Source organism: Schistocerca nitens, chromosome 2 (genome assembly GCF_023898315.1).
Source record: "Schistocerca nitens isolate TAMUIC-IGC-003100 chromosome 2, iqSchNite1.1, whole genome shotgun sequence".
NCBI lineage: Eukaryota > Metazoa > Arthropoda > Insecta > Orthoptera > Acrididae > Schistocerca > Schistocerca nitens.
Window position 1 is genome coordinate 1,026,794,894 of NC_064615.1, and position 26,238 is coordinate 1,026,821,131.

At 41.3% G+C, this 26,238-nt stretch overlaps 1 protein-coding gene and 1 long non-coding RNA gene across 2 annotated transcripts in view; one reads left to right on the forward strand and one right to left on the reverse strand.

The window, feature by feature from the left end:
- LOC126237376 (dynein axonemal heavy chain 7) overlaps positions 1 to 26,238 on the forward strand; it is a 1,033,797-nt gene that overhangs the window by 164,014 nt on the left and 843,545 nt on the right. Inside the window, exons 4-5 of the mRNA XM_049947460.1 lie at positions 2,786 to 2,961; positions 7,306 to 7,318. Of these exons, the coding sequence (XP_049803417.1) occupies positions 2,786 to 2,961; positions 7,306 to 7,318 (189 nt within the window). The remainder of the gene's footprint in view (positions 1 to 2,785; positions 2,962 to 7,305; positions 7,319 to 26,238) is intronic.
- On the reverse strand, positions 1,435 to 20,785 carry LOC126237378 (uncharacterized). Its single transcript, XR_007545068.1, has 4 exons — positions 20,702 to 20,785; positions 16,611 to 17,444; positions 7,628 to 7,695; positions 1,435 to 2,965 (listed from the first exon to the last, which is right to left on the reverse strand). It is a non-coding gene; the product is annotated as an uncharacterized LOC126237378 (long non-coding RNA).

A 26,238-nucleotide genomic window follows, 5' to 3' on the forward strand; every position in this document is an offset into this window, starting at 1 on the left:
GACATGGAACAAAGTAAACTTTGCTGAAGCTTGCACCAATTCTCTTGTAATTGGATTTCCCTGGGGTTCATACTGGATGAGAAAAGTGCCCATATGGCCACCACTGACAGAGCTGTGCTTGTTGCATGAAACAAGGGCCAGCCAGCTTGTGGGCTGTGGCCTAACCATCCACCTCCAATTCTTTTAAGAATCAAATTCTCATGTGTAAAACAGCTTCAAATGTCTGATTACTTTACAAATGATTTGATGTGTTAAATATTTGATGTGATGTGAAGTATATGGACCTTTATGGCTGAATATTCGAAACCATTATTATGTTGGTTTCATTAGGTTCAGATTATTTGACCATAGACTAATGAAGAAGTCAAAACCATAACTGTAAAAAAAAGTGATAACTGCTTTTTATGTTAATATGAGACCTTTTTGGGACACAGTAAATAGTGTTAGTAGTAAAGAAATAATGAAGTAAGATGTCACACTTGATTGCTGAAGTTTTGCTGCATGTGCAGTGAAAATGTGTAAGCGATAAACATTTTTCCTTATAATTTTGAGGTTTGGGAGGGAGAGGGGGTGGTGTCAGTAAGAAAAAGTCCCAAAAATGTTTAAAATTACGTGTAAAGTGTGTTGGTTGTGGCTAAGTGCTCTCATTCTCAAAAATTTGGTGAATATTGTCTGGATAATTTGAGTTACTGCCAGTCATAATACTTGAATCATTGTGTTAAATCTTTAATGTAAGATTATACCTCTCAATGACTACATTTTAAATTTTTAAATTTAATTACTAATTATATGAGATATTGGAAATCAACTTTTTCTGGCTGTGCAAGCTGTTAGTTAGGCAACCTGCAACTGGAAAAAGGTGACCGTTTTAGCCAATTTCTTTACATGACATATTCACATTTGTCTCTGCAGCCTGCCTACTATTAGCCTAGAGTTCTAGATGTATATAATATGTATGCTGATGCCATATACTTTTGTTAACCAAAAATGTGTTATCATTAATCTAATTACCAAACCCGTCACTGAAATATCCAACAAGCAAAATAGACTGACAGAAAGCAAATCGCAACACCAAAACATAATTACTGTAGAGTAATGAACATTTTGAGTACATTTGTCTAGGTAATATATTTATGTGATTAATATTAAAAAGTCCCATGTTAATATAAACACTAAATAATCCATTGAAACACAAAATTCTTGAGGCTTTCGTGGCCACTTGTTGACAAACTGCCTATTGGCTTCTGTCTCAGGTTCTTCGGCCGACGTTCATCCAATGATTTTTCTGACATTTCGCCAGCACGAGTGGCTGGCATTGTCAAAGCTTCACCCTCCATTGCCAGCCACTCGTGCTGGCGAAACGTCAGAAAAATCATTAGATGAACGTCGGCCGAAGAACCCGAGACAGAAGCCAATAGGCAGTTTGTCAATCCATTGAAAATTTGAAATGCTGGTAGAATACTAACTGGTGTAAGTATCAGATTGTTGAATGCAAATGTGCATGCATTGTATTGTACAGGTGCTAAATGTCAGTTAATGGGATGGAGTTCCATGCCTGTTGCACTTGACTGGCCAGTAGAGGGACAGTTAACGCTGTTTGTGGATGATGCTGGAGTTGTCATCTGATGATGTCCCAAATGTGCTCGACTCGAGGCAGATCCGGTGTTTGAGCAGGCTAAGGCAACATGCCAATACACTGTAGAGCATGTTGCATTACAACAGTAGTATGTGTGTGAGCATTATCCAGTGGGAAAACACCCCCTGGAATGCTGTTCATGGATGGCAGCATAACAGCTCAAATCATCAGACTGACATATGGTTTTGCAGTCAGGATGTGTGGGATAGCTATGAGAGTGCTCCTGCTTTCGTATGAAATCACACCCCAGGCTATAACTCCAGGTGTACGTTCGGTGTGTGCAGCTCGCAGGCAGGTTAGTTGCAGGTGCTCAACTGGCCACGTTCTAATGAATGCAGAGCCACCACTGGTGCCGGGACAGAAGCAGCTTTTATCAGAAAGTACATGAAACGTCCACCCTGTCCTCCAGTGAGCTCTCGCTTGATGCCACTGAAGTAACAAATGACAGTGGTTGGGGGTCAGTGGAATGTGCACTAGAGGGCATCTGGCTCAGAGCTGTTCTTGAAGTAAGTGACTTGCAACAGTTTTTTGTGTCACTGTGGTACCAACTGCAGCTCAAATTGTTGCTACAAATGCAGTGTTCTGCATCAGAGCCATACACCTAAAATGACGGTCTTTCCTGTCAGTGCTGCAACGTGACCTGCTAGAGTCCAGTCTTCTTGTGACCATATGTTTTCATAACCAGTGGTGTCAGCAATCAGGTGCAGTGGACACATTCCTGGCAAGTCTTTCTGCAGTATTGCAGTAACAACATCCAGTTTCTCATAGCCCTGTTACATGACCTTGATCAAATTCAGTGAGGTATTCACAATGGTTTCTTTGTTGCCATAAAGGCATTCTTTAATAACATCAATGCATCATGTCCAATCTCACAGGTAATTAACACTCATGGCCGAACCAGGAAACATGATTTTCATCCTCATAATGGCGCTACTAGTGCCACTCTTATGCCACTGGCATGAAATTTGAATAGCTATTACATTTCAGATCTGGAAACACAAACAAACTTTTGTTTACATCTCACAACTTCTTCTTGGCATTGTGATATTTTTTCTCATCAGTATACTTTTAGGTTATAATAATTTTTATCCTCTTTGTCATTGTTAATTCTTTGATAAAATATTCTTTCTATTTTCTGTGTTTTTACAGCACACAAATCCTGGTTTTGTGATAAAAGTTCTGCAGAGAAATAAAGTTATAATGTTTGAACCATCATTTAATGCATTTAGTGAAGCTCTTCAGAATGTATATGATACAATGATTACCGCTGTCAGTACTCTTCCAAGACTGGAAGAAGAACTTTATGCAGACTGGGAAGGCAGGGAGTACCTAAAAGTAAGAAAAGTAAATGTATTATAGTGTTCAGAAATTGGTTGCTATTTTATAACAGTTAACAGACTTTAGCACTGTTTCAGACTAAAATGCATCAAGAAACATGCAAGTGCTGTCTTAAGTTAGAATATCCTAGGGGAAGATACTTGTTTGTGCACGTAATAATATGTAGTTTTGTGCTGCAAGACATTTCACCATTGAAAATTCACACTATTTTCAGCTGAGTGTTGTTCCTGCATCCATCTACATCTTAATCTACAAGTGTCATATAAAGAAAATAGAAATGATACTCTTTACCTTACTACATAAGTATTTGTCATAGCATATTAGAGCGTTGTTTACTTGGCCTCGAACTGTGTCCTTATGTGCTGAGTTTAAACTTGTTTGGTCAGTACATACATAGCAGCAGACAAGCAGTTTACAACAGATATTTTCTAGCTCTTTACCATAAAATACCACGGACAAGATCTGACACAAAATAAAGGATACTTCTGAGACTGTGGAAGAATGACATACATTATCAGTGGTAAATTGAAATGATGATGTAGAATAATTTAGAATATACTATCATATAACTGTCAATCAGTTAGTAAGCATTTAAGATCTCCTGGTTACAAGCTGACCTAACACTGATGACAGTCCCATAAACAAGATGGAGACTAGTTATCAAGGTATTGTTTTAGTGACAGTGATCACCAAAAGTAAATGTTTATCAAGAAGATTAATAAATTAGTTTTGTTTCAGCAGGATGGACAAGCAATCTCCAGTATCCTATCTAAGTAACAAACTGAGAAGATTTACTACTAGACACATCAATATTTACATTCCAGATAAACATGTATCACATAAAATGATAGAAAGACACAACTTGGTTTGATCATACCATTTGGTGAACATGTCACTTCAAAAGTGAACTGAAGGAAATTGATTAACAACAATTCAAACCAACCCATATACACAAAAGAATGGTCTATGGCAATTCCCACAATCACCTACAGAATTTTGTGAAGTACTGGTGCATGGTAAAGTCAATTAACAGATTTCAATCTTCTGTCATTTCTCTTACAGATCAGTCTGGTGTAAAAAGAGAAATCATAAATGTAAATAGAATCTGAGTGCAGTTGTGCCAGTGCTTAATCACCAAACATGTTCATACTTGAGTTATTTTGAAATAAGTGCATGTGTACTGAAAACTAGTTGAAACTACTCAAACCAAGCAAGGTGCCAGGCATTAAGTAATTCTGTTTAGAATTTATGGTTAATGTGCTATGAGTGTTTGGTAGTAATGGAATTACACTGAACATACTATGGAAGTGCCCCCCTTGCAAGACCATGATCATGAAGAATGTCTCACACAGTGAATGGTCCCACATGGCCAGGAAAAAGAGTGGGTTCCTTCCATTCAAAAGAAGGTGGAAAACAGACTTTTACATATCTATATCACTAGTAAGTGTCTGTTGTGTGTTTCATGTGCATATTTTAAACTCAAACATGACAAAATACCTCAAAAACAAGAGAGGGAAGAAATAGCTCACAAAGAATGAACACAGGCACAGGAACCACCACTTTTGTGAAATACAGCTTGCTTTTTCACAGTGATATCTTACGAATAGTGGACATAAATCAACTCTGTGTGAGAGTGTTGACTGATACTACTGGTACAACAATATGGAATATATTGTCAAATTTATTATCATCATGAAGAATTTTAAAGTAATAGACTCCAGTATGTTATATGGGAGAGCAGCTGTTTAAAATAATTGAAACTAACATGAAGCATTCCCAAAGAATTCAATTTCGCTGGTGTTCTCACATGTCCTGGGTGTTCTCACATGTCCTGCATTTGACAAATGTGTGGTGTGTGTGCATAGTAATTTGTGTACTAGCTTTCACAAAAAGGTATGTAATGAATGTAACAGTCATACTAATATCTTTTTTTCCTCTGAAGAAAGAAGCAGCCATATTGTGCTTATCTCTCGCGTTTCTCCCTTTTCTTTAGTAACACTTAATACCCGTTATTTTAAAATTTTACTCTTTGTAGTGAAGGTAGTAACTGACTACAAGCCTATTAAAATACTATGAAAAACTAAGATAACAACCACATGTGTGTGCACTTAACAAGTTATGTATATTTCTCATGAGAAATTTTACTGATCCAATTCATCTCAACCTTTTTCCTTCTAACAGCTGTTAAATTCAAATCTCTGTAATACATAACACTTGCAGGGGCTACCAGGTATCATGATTAGTTTGATTGGAATGATTGTGCCTGCTGACCATGATGCCCAATCCAGGACAGAAAGAAGGTCTGCATCAGTCGTAACGTCATCTGTCTAGATCTACAGTGCAATAAAAATGACAGATGACGTAGCAACCAATGCTGACATTTCTGACGACTACCAGATATCCAATCATATAGTTACGTCATCTTAAAAAAAATTAAAATGTACTTGAAAATAATAATGTGCTGCTGTATAACAGTAAAGGAAGCTCCTGTATGGAAAAATATGTAAAATGAGGGAAAAGCAACCACTCACATACATCAGACTGATGCAAGGTGCACATAAAAATTATTCATAGTACCTTTGGAGTCCTTGCTTTATCTCTAGTGAAAGCACACTAATTCATACATACATTCACACAGACTCCCAAATGTTAACTCTTGCAGTCCTGGTGAGACTGGTCATTGAGAGCACTTGCCTCAGCAGATGGTGTTTGGAAGGGAGGGGGGGTAGGGGAGAATGAATGAGGCATGGAGGAGTAGAAGGTCAGTGTGAGGCAGGTCTTTTGACAGATGACTGCACAACAAGACAAAAGAAGTTCAGAGAGGAGAATATATTAAGAGAGAGAGAGGGGGGGGGGGAGGGGAAAAGAGAGGAGAGGAAAGAAGAGAAAGGTGGAAATGAAGAGAGAGAGAAAGGCAGATGGGTGGGAAAGGGATGGAGAAGAGAGAGAGGGGGGGATGTGCCTACATTGGTTGGGAGGGGAGGGGGGCAAGGAATAAATGGAGGAGTGGTGTGGACAAAAGATGAAAGGTAAGGTGAGGTAGCGGGAAAGAGGTTAGTGAAGGTTTAGGCCAGAGGGATTGTGAGTGGTGCAGAATATGCTGCAGAGGCAATTCCTACCTGCTTAGTTCAGAGAAACTTGCACAGGAAGAAAGCATCCAAATGGCTTGTGCGGTAAAGCAGCTATTCAAGTTATGTTGTTGTGAGCATTCTGCCTTTTCCCACCACTCTTCCTCTCCTTCCCTCTCTGCATGGAGGCATTCTCTCCCCCCTCTCTCCTCCAGTTCATCCGCTCCCTCCCACACTTCCACCCCTCACCCATTTTCTCTCACCTCCCTCTCTTCCTTTTCATTTCCACCTCCCTCTGCCCCCTCCCCCACCAATCAACCTCTCCCTCTCTCTACCTCTTATGTACTGCATACTCTCTGAACACCTTTCATCTTGTTGTGCAGCTCCTGAGTCACTTGTCAAAAGACCTCCATCACACTATCCTGCTAACCCATCCTTGCCTCATGTGGCCTTTCATACCACTTCTCCACCACCCAGGCAGCTGCTCTCAATAATCAGTCTCAGCACTACTGCAGAGGAGCTTGATTGAGTATCTGTGTGATTGTATGTGTGAATGTGTGTACTTTACTAGAAAAAGAGCAAGAGCTCAAAAGGTAGTGTGAACACTGTTCCCTGTTACATGTTTCTGAGTGACATATATCAGCCTACTATAGGTGAGTGGTTTCTGTTCCCTTATTTTGCATATAATGTCATGCTGGAATATAATTCCATGCTAGAATGAGAATAGTGAAATAATGTATTTCTGAAAAATTATTGGTCAGATGTGGGAAGTGATTATATTAGTATTATGGACTGTGGCAAAAGTAACATCACAGCAGTCTGAAAGTTGGACATTAAATATTTGTTACAAAAGACTTCATCTCACCTGAGAAGATAATAGTGAAACAGATAGTGCCGATGTTTAGAGTAAACGACAAAGAAAACACAAGAAAAATTAAAATTTAACTGGTTTATGGGGCATTATATGTGTATAAATGTCATCTTTCATTGCAGAAGCAAATATGACAGCCTTTCTAAACTATAACTATGCAAATCTCCAGCATTTGTCATATTTCTTAATGAATTTACTACAAAATTACAAAGAGGCAGAACGACTAGCCAGTATTTAGAGCAGTCAAAATTCTAGGACTTCCAATAGACACATTTAAATTGGGGGGGGGGGGGGGGGGGACAAACAAACAAACAAACAAAAAACAACATTCCTTGCTTTTGCGATTATCAGTTCCATCCATAGCAAGGAAATAATGCTAGGTTGAAAGTTAGAGAGGAGGGGCATGTCACTTAGACCCCAGAATGGAAGGGACACAGCTGTTGTGGTGACAAGAGGAAACAAAGATAGACCGGGGGGGGGGGGGGGGGGGTGTGTCTCAGACAGATTAGACAATCACTGATAATAGATAAGCAATGTATCTGCTTCAGTCTAGAGATGATATAAGAACAGATTGAGAATTATAGATAGATAGAGGAAGAGAATTGATAAGTGAAATGGATAATGCACTTAAACACTAAAAAGAAATCAGAGAAATAAAAGAGAGAGAGAGACAGAGAAATTCTTTTACACTTGAATAAGCTCAGTTGCTCTTACCTTTCTGACCATTGCACAAGCAGTTCTCAGAGCAGGACACAGCTTAGAAGACGAGGTCTTCTCGCCAACTATATGAATAAATTATGGTATCATGAGAAACTGAATACTGTGTCTATAATGTTGAGTATCACAGCAGCTTTTGACATTGATTACAAAGGCAGAATTATATTAAAGCTCCTGAAGTTATCATAACTGTATGCTTTCTAATAAACAAATCTAGGAATTCAAGATGAATTTGATCAGTAAATTGAGAAAACTGCAAAACTGGCTGTGACAAGGCTTTATATTAGCCCCCCTTTTATTCAGCTTTGCCTTTCACTACATAACCACCAAACATTTTACCTGAGTTGATCATTTGTGTGAAAATCTTTTAAGTACAGTGCCAGTTTCTCAGCCATACTGTTGTCACTGGAAGAGACTTAAGTCATCTAACTCATGATTGGGAAAACTACAGTTTTTATGTGATATGTGTGTTCCTGCAAAACATTACCGAATGATTTGTCTGAAAACTACATAGAACATATTGTTTGGAGGCCCACTCATGATGGAAATGTATGAGACATAATGCCAAAAAATATACCTGATGTCTTTGAGTATGTCCCTTTTGAAACTAGTATCAGTGACCATGAGACAGTGTAGCAACTGTGATTATAGAAATTCACATGGCAGCCAAAAGGGAAAGGAAGATTCACATGTTCACTGAACTAGGTAAAGAGGCAGTAATGTTGTATCGCAAAGAGGAAATAAAAATAATCAAACGATGGAAAATCCAAGATGGAATATAACAATATTATGACAGTCTTTTTGTTGTGCCTATCTGCGACTCAGCGTCTCCGCTATATAGGAAATTTTGGATGAGGACATATAGAAGAATTGTGGATCAAGTTTAAAAGAAATTGTTGGCCATACACAGGGTATATATGTACCTGCTAGAACAATTGACGATGGGAGGATCCACTCAGGTACACAGTAGCTGTAAAGAAACCTCCAAAGAAACAGTGATTACTGCATAATAAGTGTAAAACAGAGCATAGAGCTATAAATAGAGAAATGCTAAATGAATCACATTGGACTGTCAAGAGGGCAATGCATGAAGCTTTCAATAGCTACTACCAAAGAATATTAGGCACAAAATGTAGTGTCCATGTGCTAATGAATGACGTTGGAAATGAAATTGGAGGTATCAGAAGGAAAACAGACATGATGAATTCTTTTTCAAATGTTTTTTACTAAGGAAGATTCAGGAATAATGCCCCAGGTTACTACTCACACCATTCCAGAGATTTGTTACACAGATATTAATGTCAATAGCATTGAGAAATAGCTAAATCACTAAAATTAAACAAGGCTTCAGAACTTGATGGGTTATCTGTGAGATTATGTACTGAATTTTTGGCATAGATGTTTGTATTTCAAGAAGTATTTGTTACACTCTCATCACAGGAAATTCACATACATAGTCTGGCAGCAATCTGAGTCCTGGGGCAGCACTCACATGTTAATCTGTAAGGCAGTCTGCAGCAGAGTCACACAGCAACCATTCATTAGCCCAAAGACTGCTAGCTGTACTCCTGCCTCACCAGTGCCCTCTTGTGTTATTGTTGTCTGTCTCTAGAGCTAGTTTCATATTTACAGCATCTGTTACTAACTGGGACACACAAGAGTTAGCTCCCATTTTAATCTGAATGTTCTGTAGATACTTTGGAAAAAAAAAAACTGTTTCCAGTGATTGGAAGAAAGCACAGGTGATACCTGCATGTAAGAAAGATCTCAGACGTGATCCACAAAGTTACTGTCCTCTCTCATTGACAGTCATCTGTTGTAGATTTCTAGATAATATTCTGAGCTCAAAAATAATGAGGTGTATGGAAAACAATGACCTTCCCCATGCCATTCAGCATGGATTCTAGGAACATCACTCATGCAAAACCCAACTTGCACATGACATCCTAAATGCCATGGATCAGCTCAAATAAATGAATACATAGTCTTGGTTTCTGAAAAGCATTTTACTCATTAAGACACAAACATTACAAAGAGTACAAGGTTATTATAAATGATTGAAGCTTTGCACACATAGAAAAACACAAAAAGTTTTTTTGTTGTTGACATATTGTAAGTTCACCATATTGTGCCCCCTGCTGAATCTGTAGATACAAAATCAATAATTGAGTTCATTCCATATTTAGTGTAGCATGCCCCTACCAGTATGTTCAGAGGTACTTTCGATGTGAGCTTGCAGTTGTGGTAGGTTTGTTGATAGAGTAGATGTATGCACTGAATCGTTCACATAATCTCCAATTGTGATGATCAGGGCACCATGTAGTAAAGGGTCAGGAACAGTGAAGAGTCAGTGGAGAAAATGGTTAGTATCTGTTATATAGGAGGTTAGGTTCCAGGTAATAGGTGGAAGGTGTTGGTCTACGAGAGCAGAGATTCTCTCAGTTGGGGCTCAGTAACTGGCCACAATGGGGCAACCTGTATGGTTAGGTTTATAGACTTTAGGTAGCATGTAGAAGGTAGTAGTGCAGGGAGTGGTTGGGGTGAGTAGAGAGATGGCCTCTGGGTAGAGGTTCTGGGATGGGCCTAAGGATTTGAGTAGTGACTGGAGATCCTGTTGGATTACTGGAATGGGGTCACTGTGGCAAGGTTTGTAGGTGGAAGTATCTGACAGCTAGTGGAGTCCTTCTGCTAGGTAATCCTTGCAGTTCAAAACAACAGTGGTGGAGGCTTTGTTGGCAGATCAGTTTTTAGATGATGGACTGCGGTTCTTTCAGTGGCTGTAAGGTTAGTCTGCAAGTTGAGGGATTTGGGGAATGATGGTGAGGCAAGGTTTGAGGTTAAGAAATTCTGGAAAGTTGACAGGGGGTTTGGGGGCAGTGGGGATGGATCACGGTTGGATGGAGGAGTGAACTGAGCTAGGCAAGGTTCAGTACTGGTCTTTGGTTGAGTCTGTTTGGTAGGGTTGGTGACGAAGAGTGATTCCACTGTAGGGACCGGGAGAAGGAAAGAAGGTCTTCAACAAGTCTTGAATTTGGGAGTGAGGCAAAAGGTGAGGCCTTTGGAAAGGACTGATATTTCTGTGGGGCTACGGCTTCTGGAGGAAAGGTTCATGACTGTGTTGCAGGTCTGTTGAGATTCTATTTCCTGTGTGGTGGTGAGAGGGAGTTTCGTAGGGTGGGGTAAGTGTAGTAGGTTGTGAGGCAGGGTTTGTCAGCTATGAGAGGAATGGTGGAGGTTTGGAGGTTGTTGTAGAGGTGGTGGACAAGGTTGTTGTAGAGGTGGTGGAAAGTGGTACTCTGAGGCAGGAGGAGGAAGTAAGCAGGATGGAGTGCTTTTTGAAATGGTGTTATGCATGTTGCTCAAGTTCCTGCAGGGCAAGAGTTTCAATGTGTGTTATGGGTTCCAGGAATTTGGGATTTCATAGCAGAAGAATATTGCAAATGGAGAGAAGGTACTGCAAGGAGGTATGGGCTTGGTTGACATTGTGTTGCAGGGCTGTGTTAGTGAGGGCTTAGGATTGGCGGAATTTGAATAGGTGGAGGGCATTGTGGGAGGAGGGTAATTTGATGGTAAGGCCATTAGGGCGGATTCCATGTGGGACTGGGATCTGGCTAGATATAAGAAAACTTTTCTGTGTTGACGCAGATGGAAGGATCAAGGATCCATGGTGGTGGAAAAATGCGAAAAATTGCGTAAATAATGCAGAATTATGTCTAAAACCATTTCGCAAAAATACACCCAAATATGTGTGAAAACTCATGAAAAGGATGAAATGGATGCAAAAGGCGGAAACAAGATGAAATCTGAAGGAGATGACGACAGTGAAATGCGGAAAATCACTAAAATTGGTGAGAAGTCACAAGGATCAAAGTAAGGAATAACTCATAAAAAATATATATTACTGTGGGTAGCAGGTCTGAGTGAGGATAAGTGTGAAGAAGGGGGATGGCAGATGTGACTGGATGGTGGAATTAGTGGATGTGATCTGGGATAGAATGGATAAAGTGTGGAGAGGGTGGGGAGGGATTCGTATGATGAGATACAGTATCATGTGGCACCAGAAAGGTGCAGGAGTTAACACGAAAAAATTTGGGAAATGACGCAGGGAGAGTCATCAACTTCAAAGTATAGGATTAATTATTTTGGCGGGAGTAACGTGGGACATAAGATGCCGTACAAACAATCAGTGCGGCCTTGTAGCCGTCTTTTGTGTTTAGCCAAGACAGTTGATACAGTGTGGTTCGTAACTAGAGCATGCAGTGTGGTTTGTAAGGCAACAAAAGAAACACAGGAAAGAAGAGAAAGAGGATGGATATTAAATATAGTGATGCAAAATAAAATAGTAACAAAGGAGGACAGCACTGGGTTAGGATCAAAGAAAAGTCGTCAGGCAAAAATCAAACCATGGAAAATCCAGGATTGAATGTAACTATATTATGGGAAGGGAAGCTGCTACTCACCATATAGCGGAGATGCTGAGTGGCAGATAAGCACAAAAAAAGACTTTCACAATTAAAGCTTTGAGTCATTGGCCTTTGTCAAACACACACACACACACACACACACACACACACACACACACACTCTCTCTCTCTCTCTCTCAAATGCAACTCGCACACATGCATATGTGTGTGTATCCAACCCCTGCTTCGACAGCGGCCACCCATTCCATACCAAGAAGTCCCTTCCGTACAGTCTAGCCATCGAATCTGAAGTGACAAGCGGTCCCTCTTGAAATGTACTGAGGGTCTGACTGAAGCCTTCACTGACCGTAATTATTGTCCCAAACTTGTACAAAAACAAATCTCTCATGCCTTATCTTTCCAGTCTCCCACCACCTCCCAAAGTCCACCGTCTGGCCTCAGAGGAGCATCCCCTCATACCTCAGTACCACCCAGGATTGAAGCAACTGATTTACATTCTCTGACAGGGTTTCAATTACCTCTCATCGTGCCCTTAATGAGAAATGTCCTGCCCACTATCCTTCCCACCCTTCACACAGTGGTATTCTACTGTCCACCGAACCTACACTGTATACTCATCCATCCTTACACAACCCCTGCTCGCAGTCCCTTACCTCATGGCTCGTACCCCTGTAATTGATCTTGTAGTGAACTTGATAAATTATTTTGTGACATCAGACACCATGAAAATTACCGCTTAGGGCAACCCATTTTGGCTGTCATGTGTGTAATGATGAGCAGATGACGGATGAGATTGTCCCATGTTAGGAGCCAACAATTAACTGATACCTATAATTAAATGAAATCAAAGACAAATGGTATGAAACTAGGGTATTAGTAAAAGATTGCTTATATGATCAAACCATGAAAGAAATGTATTTATTTTTGTGCTGTTTACACAAACCAAAGCAAAATTACAAATCCCAGGGCTGATTTGACAGGGCATGGACACAGTTATTAGGGGGAAGGAGGAGGGAACAAATCATCTCACCATTCTTCGTTATCAATTTTTGTACACTGCTGTCAACAGTAGGCACTGTGTCAGTACTGCACGTCACCTTGGAGCTGTGCTGTGCAAGTCAGCTGCACTCATCAGCAACTGCAGCAATGCAGCGGGCCCCAGGTACGATCTCCATGTTGTCTGCCCATTATCGGTTGTGTGGCAGAAGCTGTGCTATCACAGTGTTGCAAGGCAGATGTGGGGGATGGATGGAGGAACGCCCATGTCATCTTGCTTCTGTGGTGCCTCCCATGACTCCCCCCTTGCTTCTCATCCATCTCTCAGCTCAACTCTTCTTTGAAATATTCTTCCTTTCGGTGCTGTTATTGGCGGGGGAAAGTTTCAGTGCAGCCCAATGACAGATCGCCGTTTCATCACCATGCCTCTCTGTGTGGGATGGAAATTTTCTACTTGACCTGGGCTGGCATGTACCTCAAGAACTGGCATCTTTCTCATGATTCATATTCTTAAGATGTTTTCCAGCATTCTGAGGCTGTTGAGAGAGCAGCTACACAACACTTCTTTATAACCACTCTATCTCTCTATCTGCATGAGGCATGGGCAGACTCATGTTTGGGCTCTGTCTCAAAAACTGCCGGCGTCTGTGATTTATGAGGAATGTTCTCACTATCGAGAAAAACATATTCTGAAGAATGCTGACTTCTTTCACAAGTCTCCATGCGCCAATGCCCTGTGGTTTGTGTACGCTCCCCAAGTGCCCGTGGGTTGGTGGACATTTCGGCACATTCCTGCATTCTAAGGCAGGTAAAATGACTGCTGCCAGGCCAGAAGAATGTATGTTTCCGTGCATACGTTCTTTGCATTCCATCCTAATGGCTGCAGGTGTCCATCAGTTCTCGGCATGCTTCTCCTCTTCGGCCGCTCATGGCGCGTTAGCAAAAGTGACCACAGTTGGACATATTACACAGCCCCTTGTCACGACTCTTAAGCTTCTAATACAAAAGGTTGAAAGACGTGGCAAAGTGGCCCATCTATGTTCACTTGACCCGTCACACACACACTTCTAAAGAAAAATGAAATCTTCACTCTCTACCTGTGAAATCAGTCATGTGGTCTACAAGCTAAGCTGCAACCACTGTGCTGCATTCTATGTCAGCATGACAACTAACAAGCTGTCTCTCCACATGAATGGTTACCGACAAACTGTGAACAAGAATCAAGTGGACCACCCTGTTGCTGAACATGTTGCCAAATATGATATCCTTCATTTCAATGACTGCTTCACAGCCTGTGCCATATGGATCCTTCTCACCAAACTCAGCTTTTCTGAATTGCGCAGGTGGGAACTTTGACTGTCCTCACCCATCCAGCTCCTTCCCTGTTCCCATTCAGCCACTACACAGCTGTAATTCCACCACCACACCCAATCTTTTTATTTCTCTCCTTTTCCACTACTTCCCACATCTTCCCTGCCCTCTGTCTAACTTGGCAACACTTCACTGTCCAACTCCCCTACCATACTATCTCTCCCCTCCCCCACCCCAGCCTCCTCATTACCCCCACCTAGTCACCACTCCCATCATGCACTGGTGCTGCTGTACGCAGTGTGGTTTCTGTTGCCTGAAACTGCAGTTGTGTGTGTGAGTTGCATTTGTGTGTGTGTGTGTGTGTGTGTGTGTGTGTGTGTGTGTGCGCGTGCGGGTATGTGTGTGTATATTGTTGATGAAGGCCAATGGCTGAAAACTTTAATTGTGATAGTCTTTTTGTTGTGCGTATCTGCGACTCTGCATCTCCGCTACATGGTGAGTAGCAACTTCCCTTCTCATAATATTGTTATATTCAATCCTGGATTTTTGATTGTTTGAAGTAGAATCCGCTTCAGGCATGCTGCAGGGAAGTGTGTTGGTACCCTTGTTGTTCATGTTGTGTATTAATGACCTGTCTTTCAATAGTAATATAAAACTTATGCAAATGATGCAGTCATCTGTAATGAATTCTATCAGAAAAAAGACACATGTATTTAGTCACAATTGCATATGTTATGAAAGTGATGCAAAGATGACAACTTGTTTTAATTGTTCAGAATTGTAAAATAGTGCTCTTAAAAAAAGTAATATCCTATGATTCCAATATTAATGAGGTTCAATTACAATCAGTTAGGTGATACAAATATCGGGTGTAATAATTTGTAGGGTTATGAAACAGAATTATCACATAGACTAAATTCTATGTAAGGCCAGTGCCAGACTTTGGTCATTTGATAGGATACTGAGAAAATGCAGTCTGTCTACAAAAGAGACTGATTATAGTTCACTCATGCATAGTATAGGGTTCCAGTCTAAGACCTCTTTGGTAATTGTGCTGAGCAGGGTGGAGTGAGGAGGCTCTTTTCATGGTCGAGAACATCTAGAAAACATTACTCACAGTGAAACATTTATCAATTAGAAATACAGGGTTGTCTTCCACAGGTCTTGGCAGCTCAATCAGGTGAGTGGTGTGCAGACACGTCAACTGTAGTGGGTGTGTATTGCTTAGCAATAGTTGCTGTGGCAGTGGAAGGCTTGTGTGACTTTCAATGCACTGTGTGAGACAGCAGCCTGTGCCAGGTGATCCCAAAGGTGCTCACATTGAGGACGTGTGCCCAGGACAATCACCTTCCAGCCCAGCCTTTAGTATTTGTTGTCATGTAGAGTTCGGCCTGCAATCTCCAGTTAGGAGGCAGGTGGCAGCAGCATCAGTGTCAGCTGCAGGAGTGGGTGAGCAGCAGAAGTGACTCTCTTTCACATTGACAGATGGTGTGCAGCTTCTTCACCATGCTGCTCAAGCTTTTAGTAGGCCAGCAGCATGATGGCAGTCACTGCACACCGTCAGTGATGACTGGGAAGGTGGCACTGCAGCTTGCTGTAGCAAAGTCCCTCCAGCGAGACTTGAGACTCCGTAGATGATTATAGACAGTTAGGCATGAAAAGAGTCAACTAATGTAGCCTCCCCTGTACCATGAGGCAGCTGCAGCTGAGAGTGAGATTAAGAAAGGTGTATTATTTATGCTGGCACTTCGTGTATGCTCTGCTGCAGTCAGGGGTAGCACCAGCATCATGTATGCTAGTTTTCTCATGTGGACAGCTCTCCTAATGGCTTCAGACTTTTATAACTTTGTCTTTCATACATTCATTTCTGCTTCAACAGTGGCTGAATATTTTCTGTCGTGTTATAACTGGACTTTCTTGTGACACTATGCTCTGTCCCCAGTACGATGCTACTCGTCTGTTGCCATGATGTCATTGTGGTTCTCTTGTGGACAGGTGTGCTTGGCCAGTCTCACTTGTTGCAGTCGCTTCGCTGTTCACCTTGGCTTGTTCAGCATTTTTTCCTAGCTAGCAGTTTGCCAATTATTGACTGAGGCGGCTTACTTCTGGTGTCACCAATGAATAACTTAAATTGGATCTGTTGTGTCTGACTTCTTGGAAACTTGAGGTGGCTATTAATAATTCAGTTAATTAGAACACTCTGAATAAGTATTACTTTATCAATTACAACAAAACTTATGTTTGCTCACCAGGCTCAGGGGTAACTATGAGACTGCACACATGCACTTGCGGTTCGGGACACACTAAATGAGCCATGATTGCTGAGTGGCAAATTCATACAATTCAGAACAGCCATACTGTGGTTTCACTACAGTCAATAGAAAACACAAGTTCATAGACACTTGTTGATATAATGCTGATAGCATTAGCACATAGGCACAGTTCATGGGAGTTGGAAGTCTCTTCACTCCTCGACAGCTGACACAAGCTCTGTCATGACAACTAGGCAGCACAACAGCGTTACTCTGACAGGAACTTCCTAGAAGTGGGCAAGATCTGACCACAAACAAAATTGCAGTTCTGGCTTCTGGTGATGCTATTTCCATACAGAGGCACAGCAGCGGTGCCTTGGAAATACGAAAGGCATTGCTTCTTCCTAGCTCCTCATCAATGCCTCGTGTTACCACTTTGGTGTGCAGTATCTCTGTGGTGGTCAATAATTCTTGTGCCAATGTCAGTAGTTGATGGCGCCGCATTCCCCCTCCCCTCCCAAACATATGTCCCATCTTTAGATATGAAGATGAGACATGACAGCAGGGGGGACCACCAATGCAATTGCGGAAGTAGGTGCAGACAAGATGACAGGCCATTAGAGGTGATATATGGGTCCTCCAGGGCATCCAACTGAGTTACTGGGTAAGAACCTGATATAGCTGTGTCATGGGCTGCCAGCATGACTGATGTTGGTGGCAGCACGAGATCAACATCCATGGGTGTCTCCCACTGTAGAGATAGCAGTGCTGCCAGAAGCAATGACTGCAACTGTGACATTGGCTGCTCCATGTCCTGGCTGTATGCTGGATCTGTGAACAGAAAGGGAGTGGCAGAATCTCCCAAGTGGATTGGCTGAAGCTGGTTCTGATGCTGCCTCTTCAACCCTGTCAGACTGTGGATGATGTAAACACATGAAAGAATGCTGCTCGTCAAGGCTGAAACTGTAACTCAGAAGGAGGGACATAGGGTCTCTGCAGCAGACATAGCAAATGGAGCAGAGTCCTGTGGCATCAATCATGCAGGAGCTCTGCTGGTGAACTGTGATCTATTATCTGACACTATCATCTCAGGTTAGCATTCAGTGCAGAAGATCGATGTAAGAGATGATACTGTGCTGACTGATTTAGTAGATTTCAGAATGATGAAGGGGCACTTGTTACATGTACTGACAACCACTAGCTCAACAAAATCTATAATCAGGCATTGCCAAAGTCCATCAGAATGTGGGCATTCAAAGTACTGTTGATGGGGGACCAGATTGATACTCTGCACACATGGCCTCTGTTTGTGCAGCCATTCCTGGTCAAGTACAAAGGCACTTTTCCAACTGCTTTGTGTGTGCAGTATCCCAATGTTGTTAGTGCAAGAACCGAAGAACTTCCTACTGAGGGGCCATGACACTTGCATTGCCTTTTTTGGTGTGCATCAAGAGGGCACTCATCTATGCAGAGATGGCACACTGATGAGCAAAGTAACAGTGAACCACTGGGTGGTGGATCTCCTTCGCACTCTGCAGCCACCCACAACAAAGGAACTTGAGCACCATCTGCAGTGCCAGGTCCGATGCCGTTTCCTGCACCACACAGTGAAAGGTGACCAGAAAATCTTCCAAAAGCCAGATTTCTTCTGAATCATGTGATGACAGGAGTCCTCAGAGGGGTCAAATGCAATATTGGAGCCAAAAGGAAGCCTTGAAAGGAGGTCACTGTTGGAGTCTTTGAGAGTGGGCTGAAATGCCAAATTGTACTGATAATTGGACAAGAGAAGGGTCCACCTTTGCATCTTCTGCACTATATGAGCTGGGAGGACCTGAACAGAGCCATCAGTGGTCTCTGTTCTGTAACTAGAGATAAGCGTTGGCTGTGTAGGTACTGATGGAAGTGTGTGACCTCATAAAGGATAGCCAACACCTTCTTTTCAAGTTGGCTGTAGTTGCATTGGGCCTTGGTTAATGTCTTTGACACAAACACAGTTGGCCTGTCATTGGAGCCCACTCGGTGTGACAACATTGCACCACTGCTGTAAATAAGGCATCTCATGCAAGAATGACAGGTTTGCTGGGGTCAAAGTGAGCAAACACTGATCACTTAGTTGTATATCTATCAGCTGCTGGAAAATGGACTGACATTCAGCTGACCATATGAATGAAATACCCTTGTGATGCAACCGACTTAGAGTTGCCTTCATCTGAGTGGCATTTGGGGTAAAATGGATGCAATAGGTTAGCTTTCCCATTACAGCTTGTAATTCTAATACATTGGTTGGCACAGGTAAGTCAGGAATGGCCACTAAGTGTGACTGTGATGGATGGATGCCGTGTGCATTAATCACGTGGCCCAGATACTTAATTTCAATGAGAAAGAAGGAACACTTAGAATGGTTACATGTCAGTCTCGCTGTGGACAACATTTGAAACAATGCCTCTAAAAATTTTAAGTGTTCTGCAAGCATACAACCAGAGACAGCTATAGCATCTAAACAGTTAGGACAAGAAGATACTTGCGTCGTCAATTGGTCAAGGTACCTTAGGAAAGTAGCTGGGGCAGACGTGCTTCTGAATGGAAGCTGCAGAAACTGGCATAATTGCTTGTGTGTGTTGATCACAAGACTCTTCTTTGACTCTTCATGTAAAGGCAGTTGCAAGTAGCCCCCCAGGAGATCAGTTTTTGAAAAGAAATAACCCTGACGTAATTTGTCTATCCAGTTGTTAGGGTGGGGCAGTGGAAGAGAATCAACAACAGTTTATTGGTTGACAGTGGATTTGAAATCTGCACAGAGTCTCCACCTGCTTGACTGTTTAGCTAGGACTGCCAGGGGTGTTCCCCATTGGCTGGCCGATACTGGTTTGATGACATCACTGTCCTGCAACCATGGCAACTCTGTGGTGGCCCGGTCCCCTAATGCGTAAGGGTCAGTATGAGCATGAAAAAACTTGGGCTGCATATTGTCTTTCACTGACAAGTGGGCCTTGAACCCTTTTGTCGTGTCTAAACTACCATAGAACAGAATTGTACTTGTCAGATAATGCATTAATATTGGCCAGAAACAGAGATGGATTAATTTGTAACACCTTTTTATGAACTGACAGTCCAAAAAGGTCAAAACTATCTATGCCAAAACTAGACTTGCAGGAGTACAACACACAAAATAACACTGTTTTAGTAGTACCGTGGTACTGCACACTGAAAAGCCCTGGAATAGGTTGTTCATTGTATGCTGACAATGGGTTAAGTGATTGAGTTATGTGATTGCTGAAGCTGTGCACTACCTAACCATTCATACATAGTGTAGTTGAACAGTAGCACCAGTATCTAACCGGAAATTAAGACACTTGTTGAACACACACTACTGAATGTACAACATATTGGATTGGTGATTGATAAGTTCAGAGTTTGTATCCTGGAAATCTGGCAAAATAACAACAGGATCGGTGGACTGCTGTGCAGCAGACACAATATAGGCATCATTAGAATCACTGTCTGACTTGGAATTTGAAAGCTGCCTAACACCATCTGTACTTAAACATACCGACTGTATGTGGCCTTATTTGCCACATGGGAAATCCTGGACCTTGCAGCATGGGCACTTTGTCCTATCTTGTATTCGAAAGTGAAGACAAGACTTCTGTGATTGTGAAGGCTGTGCTGCAGTTAATTGAAAATCAAGTCCTGTGACTCAGTATTTGACAATACTGTACTGAGGTCAGAGTTTGGATGTTTTGTTATGGGAGCATGAATACGGGTATCAGACATGTTCTGAGTACCCATGTTGCTCATCATAACGTCACTGTAACTTAACCCACATGAACAATGAAAGTGACGTTGCCTAGTAAGGCCATGAAGTGTTGATACCCATTGTTTGAAGGATTGTCCTGGCTGCTGTTTTAATCTGAAAAACTTATAATAAGCAGTTGCTACATGCACTTGTGATTTAAAATGATTTGACAATTTGTCATCTAACTCGTCATAGGGGACCTCATGAGGTTGGTGATCTGAAAACAGTTTTGTTACCAACCAGAATACATCCAAGTTTACAGTGGAGAGAAAATGGTAAATATGTTTGTTACCTGTTATGCTGTAGGTGCTGAAATAAGCCATCAGCTGTGCAACATATCAGCCTAGTCTTCACTTTGCCTCATAAACTGCTTGAACTGTTTGTTGAGTTGTTTCCAATTGAACAGGCTGGGGTGGCAGTCATCGTGCTGCTGTAATTTCTTGCAGTGCCTGTAATAGATGTCCAGTCCTTTGTCCCTGCAATTTTATACCTTGCATTAAAGACACATCCAGAAGAGACATCATGAACACTCAATATACATAGGTTGGAACATAAATAGTGGCAACACTGCTGTGGAGACACTATGCAATGAAATCTACTATTGTCACTGATAGCACACATTGTTGACATACGTACCTTACCTCTGAGCAAATGGACTTGTCCGTCCCATGTCACCGGTGTGCGTGCAATCGAGGGAAACACTGTCACTTGTGAGCGAGTGGTCTTATGTAACAGTGTCACTATGTTTTTGAAACAGGAACAATGGAGCTACATCAAGATTGAATGTGCCAGAGGTCATATGCATGACAGTGTCATCATGGTCTTCAAGAGGCATGTGGGGAATTGGCATTGCCATACAGAATAGTGGTACGTTGGGTAAAAGCCTTAAATGAAGGTCGGCAAACTGTGGCAGGCATGCATTGGGCAGGCTGTCCTAGCGTCTCTGAAGAAGAAATGCATGCTGTTGCCGCGTTAGTGGACAGTGATTGATGCCATACAGTTCGTGAGCTCGCCCACGAAACTGGATTAATACATACGGCAGTGTTTTGCATCCTGAAGGAACGCTTGGGCATGTGAAAAATTGCATCACAATGGGTTCTGCATGACTTGACAGAAATGCAGAAATGGAGCATAATGATGAGTTCGAGCTCTATGAGCCCAAAGGAGAGGCTTTCTTACGCCATATCATAACACTGGATGAGACATAGGCCTCATTGTATGAGCCAAAACTGAAACGCCAATCCAACGAATGGCGTCATTATGGTTTGCCGTGAAAGTTGAAAGAGTCTCAGAGCCCCAGTATGGTGAAAGTTATGGTGAGTCTCGTGTACGACTGTGATGGTATTATCATAACGCATTATGTTCCTCCACGACAGACAGTCAATGCACAGTATTGCTGTTCATTTTTGGAACATCATCTGTGACCAGCTTTGCAAAAGAAGTGGTGACACTTTGTGTGCAACCCACCCATCATTTTGCTCGACAATGCGTTGGCGCATACAGCGCAAGCTGTGGCTGCTCTGGTTGGTCAATGGGACTGGGAAGTACTGTACCATCCACCATACTCCCCAGACTTAAGTCCTTGTGACTTTGATTTGATTTTGAAGATGAAGGAACCATTTCGTGGCATTTACTTCAGAACTGTTCCAGAAATTCGACATGCAGTAGGCCGCTCCATTTGCACCATCAACAGAGCATGCCCTGCTAACGGTATACTGTGCCTTCCACATCTCTGGCAAAGGGTTCTACCCAATGCTGGTGACTACTTTGAAGGACAGTGACACGTGCAAACACGTAACTCTTATGTATCAGTTGTGAATAAATAGTTGGCACTATTTAAGTTCCAACCCTCGTAACAACACACACAAACAGAAAAATAGCACTGCTGCAAGTGAGAGTTACACAATATGCTGCAATGACCTAATTACAAGCACCATCCTTGGTGTCATTTTACTTGTTGTGTCTGACCTCTTGGACACTGAGGTATCAAGTAATAATTCAGCTAATTAGAACTCTCTGAATAATTTGTACTTTATTAATTACAACAAAACTTACATTTTGCTTGCTAGACTCAGCTGTAGGTATGAGACTGCACATGAAGATTTGTCGATCAGAACTCACTAAATGAGCCACAATTACTGAGTCGCGAATTATAGAAGTTCAGATTGGGCATACTGTGGCTTCACTACAGTCACTAGAAAACACAAGTCATAGACACTTGTTGACACTGTTCTAATAGTGTTGGCACATAAGCACAGTTCACAGGAGTTGGAAGTCTCTTCACTTCCTGATGGTTGTCACAAACTGTGTCACAGCAACTTGGATGCACAACAGCATTACTCTGACAGGAACTTCCTATAAATGGGCAGGATCGGACCTCAAACAGAACTGCCTTCCTGGCCTCTGGTGACATATTTCAGGGCAGAGACATTGCGGTGGTGCTTCAGAACTACAAGAAGCACAGCTTCTTCCTAGCATCTCATTGGTGACTCGTGATACCAGTTTGGTGTGCAGTATCTCTGTGGTGCACAATACTTCTTGCGCTGCTCTTGATACTCAAAAACATTGCTGGAACAGTCTCATAGATAATTTTATGGGTAAAGCAAACCAAAGACAGAGATTTAAATCATTAACTTTCTCATCTGATTGTGAAAATATTCTATTGACACCCAACTACTTAGGGATGAATGATCATTGTGATAAAATAATAGAAATCAGAACTCATGTAGAAAAATTCAAGTGCTCATTTTTCCTCTGTGATATTCAGAAGTGAAATGGTAGAGAAATAGCTTGTAGATGGTTTGATAAACCCTCTGCCAGGCACTTAATTGTGAATTGCAGATAATTGTGTAGATGTAACAAATGTTAGCTTGCAAGACTATTCCTGGGTGAAATACTTTTCCTTCCTTTCAAAAAATTCACTTCAAATTTTTCTACTTAGGGTATCTCTGTAATGGTCTTATCATCCACATTTTACAATAACATTTAAAAATAATTTAATTTTTCTTCTACACTCACTGAACTGAACTGAATCACTTGATATCTTGGATTGAGCTTCATTTCTTATATTTCTTATATTGTACCTTGATCTTTATTGAAGCTATTTCTTACTCACTGATACAAATTATATTTAATTACAAGTTTATCTAACATCTTACACATACTCTCTTACTTTTTCTTAACTTTATTTGTGAATCAACCAATGGATATCTGTTGCACAGCTAATCTGACTAATGTATTGACTTCCCCTAGATTACACAAATCACAACCAGAACTATTACAACACTGATGATGTTGCCTATCATGATATTCCTATATGTGCCAGATCATTCACTCTGCTGTATTTCTCTCTTTCTGTTTTACTGCGTAAGACGCATGGGTTTAGAGTATTATTCAGGAAGGTTAAAAGTTTTGGATAGGCACCATTTCTAGCAGCTTCTCAGGTCAGTACAATGTAAGTTGTGTGCACTTAGGTGTGTTTGTACCAGGACCATACCTGGTAGATGGTAAATGAAATGTCATGTTTGCTATGTCACAAGCCATACTATTTATTAATACTACACTGTTCTGTAATTCCATTCTAGCCATGCCCTTTGGTTTTCCATGTTTGTAAGAATTTACATTTACCTTTCTGGCAACAACAACAACAACAACAATAATAATAATAATAATAATAATAAATGAGTAGACCCAATGTGTGCCTGCTCACTGGAAATGTGGCTGCAACATTAACACTTCCATTTAACATTCACTCACTTCAGCTTGTCTGAGGATGACCTTTACTTTGCATATTCATATGCCAATTTGTATCATTGTACTCAGGTGGATCATAATGCTTTTCATCTGATATCCCCGTAAGTCTTCAAGCAATATCAGAGTCTAGCTTCTGTTTGCTCTGTAATTCCTTAGTTTGTACCTGTACCCATTTCTTTGCAGCTTCCCACTTCGTTCCTCCAGGATCCGCTTTGCATTTTGCCACCTGCAGAAAGGAACCGTTATCATTACTCCTCCCTCCAGCAAAAGATGAGGTTAACTGGACAAAACTATAGAACCCTCATATACAAAAGTAATATTGAGTCTATTCGTGAACAGAAGTTGTGAACTTAGAATGAAAAGTAAATAAACATCCCAAACATGCTGTGAATAGAACAACAACAAGAAGTCATAAAACTCCTATTTATCCTAGATTAAAGAAACACAGTGAAATATAACAAAACAGTACTCTGAAATGCTATCAATGTTGTTGAAGTGCATAATACATTTCAGACATACTTCACTTGCAAGTCGTCTTTTGCATCCTAGATTTCATATTCCTCACTGGAGATGGTGATGGTACTTACAGCAAGGAATCCACAGGTCTCTTGAATAACTTAATTTGCCCCACATGAATAATCCAAGCATTTTGTCCTCTATATCTTAATGTTGACAGGTAGTGTCATTTCCATGATTTGGTACAATCTGTAGTATCAAGTCATGAATTTCTGTGTTTTACCCTTAGGTGTGTGTGGGTTTGTCACCAGTATCCACTGGCCAACCCTATATTGTGACAATTTCTTCACACTTTGTCCTATCTGCTCCTGGTGCTTTAAAGCTGTTGACCCATATTTTGTCACCATTGGCAGTTTGGTTTGAAATTTTATTCCCTTTGATACAATACCTCTTGGGGAAAGTCATTTCATGGCTATACAATTGGTTCTGTGCAACGCAGTTATCATTTTTGGAACCCATTGTGCACACACTGTAAGCATTTTGTCACAGTTTCATACAGAACACTTCTTCAATTGTGAGGAAAGACTTTAGATAAAGGAAATCATGTAGCATCTGTCGTTTAGAATTTTTTTGTCGACTTTCGACACCATGCCATCAATAATGACAGACAGTTGCCAACTTTGTTTCTCATTGCACACATTTTTAAGGCCATCTTTAAATAGACTATACCATTTCCGAACCATTCCAATGCTCATAGTGTTTCTCCATAGACTTCACTAATCTGGCAATGAATTTAGGCAGCTGTGGTGCTTCTTGCATTTGACAAACAAATAAGAATTTGTTTTTCACAATTGGGATCATTCTAGTCATCTGAGGCATATTAAACACAAACCTTCATATATTTTCAATACCTCCTCTTTGTTCTATTTATTATGGGTCCCATACACTTAAGCAATATTCTAGTATGGGCCAAGTGAGTGTTTTGTAAGCAAACCCTTTTGAACTCACTGCATTTTCAAAGTACCCTGCCGGGAAACAGAAGTCTGCCACCTGCTTTATCTGTGACCTGCTAAAAATTATTACTCCCTTGTATTTGTTGAGTTGACTGATTCCAATTGTGACTCACTGATAATGCAGCCATAGGATACCATGTTTTTGCATTTTGCAAACATTTAAAATAATTTGGTACTCTTTGAACCGTACGTTATTTCCACCTCTATTGGTTTTGTTGTTGATGGGACATTCAACCTTAATCTTCCTTCCTTCTTTATCATATAATTTAATAATGTTGGTCATATTCTTCTAATAATATTCTGATTTTCTTAAAATTTTTCTCTGTAACCTAATCAGTTGTGAATTTGTAGTGCTCCTGACATTATTGTTACAGTCACTCCATTTAACGACCGAGCGAGGTGGCGCAGTGGGTAAACACTGGACTCGCATTCGGGAGGATGACGGTTCAATCCCGCGTCCGGCCATCCTGATTTAGGTTTTCCGTGATTTCCCTAAATCGCCCCAGGCGAATGCCGGGATGGTTCCTTTCAAAGGGCACGGCCGACTTCCTTCCCCGTCCTTCCCTAATCCGATGAGACCGATGACCTCGCTGTCTGGTCTCCTTCC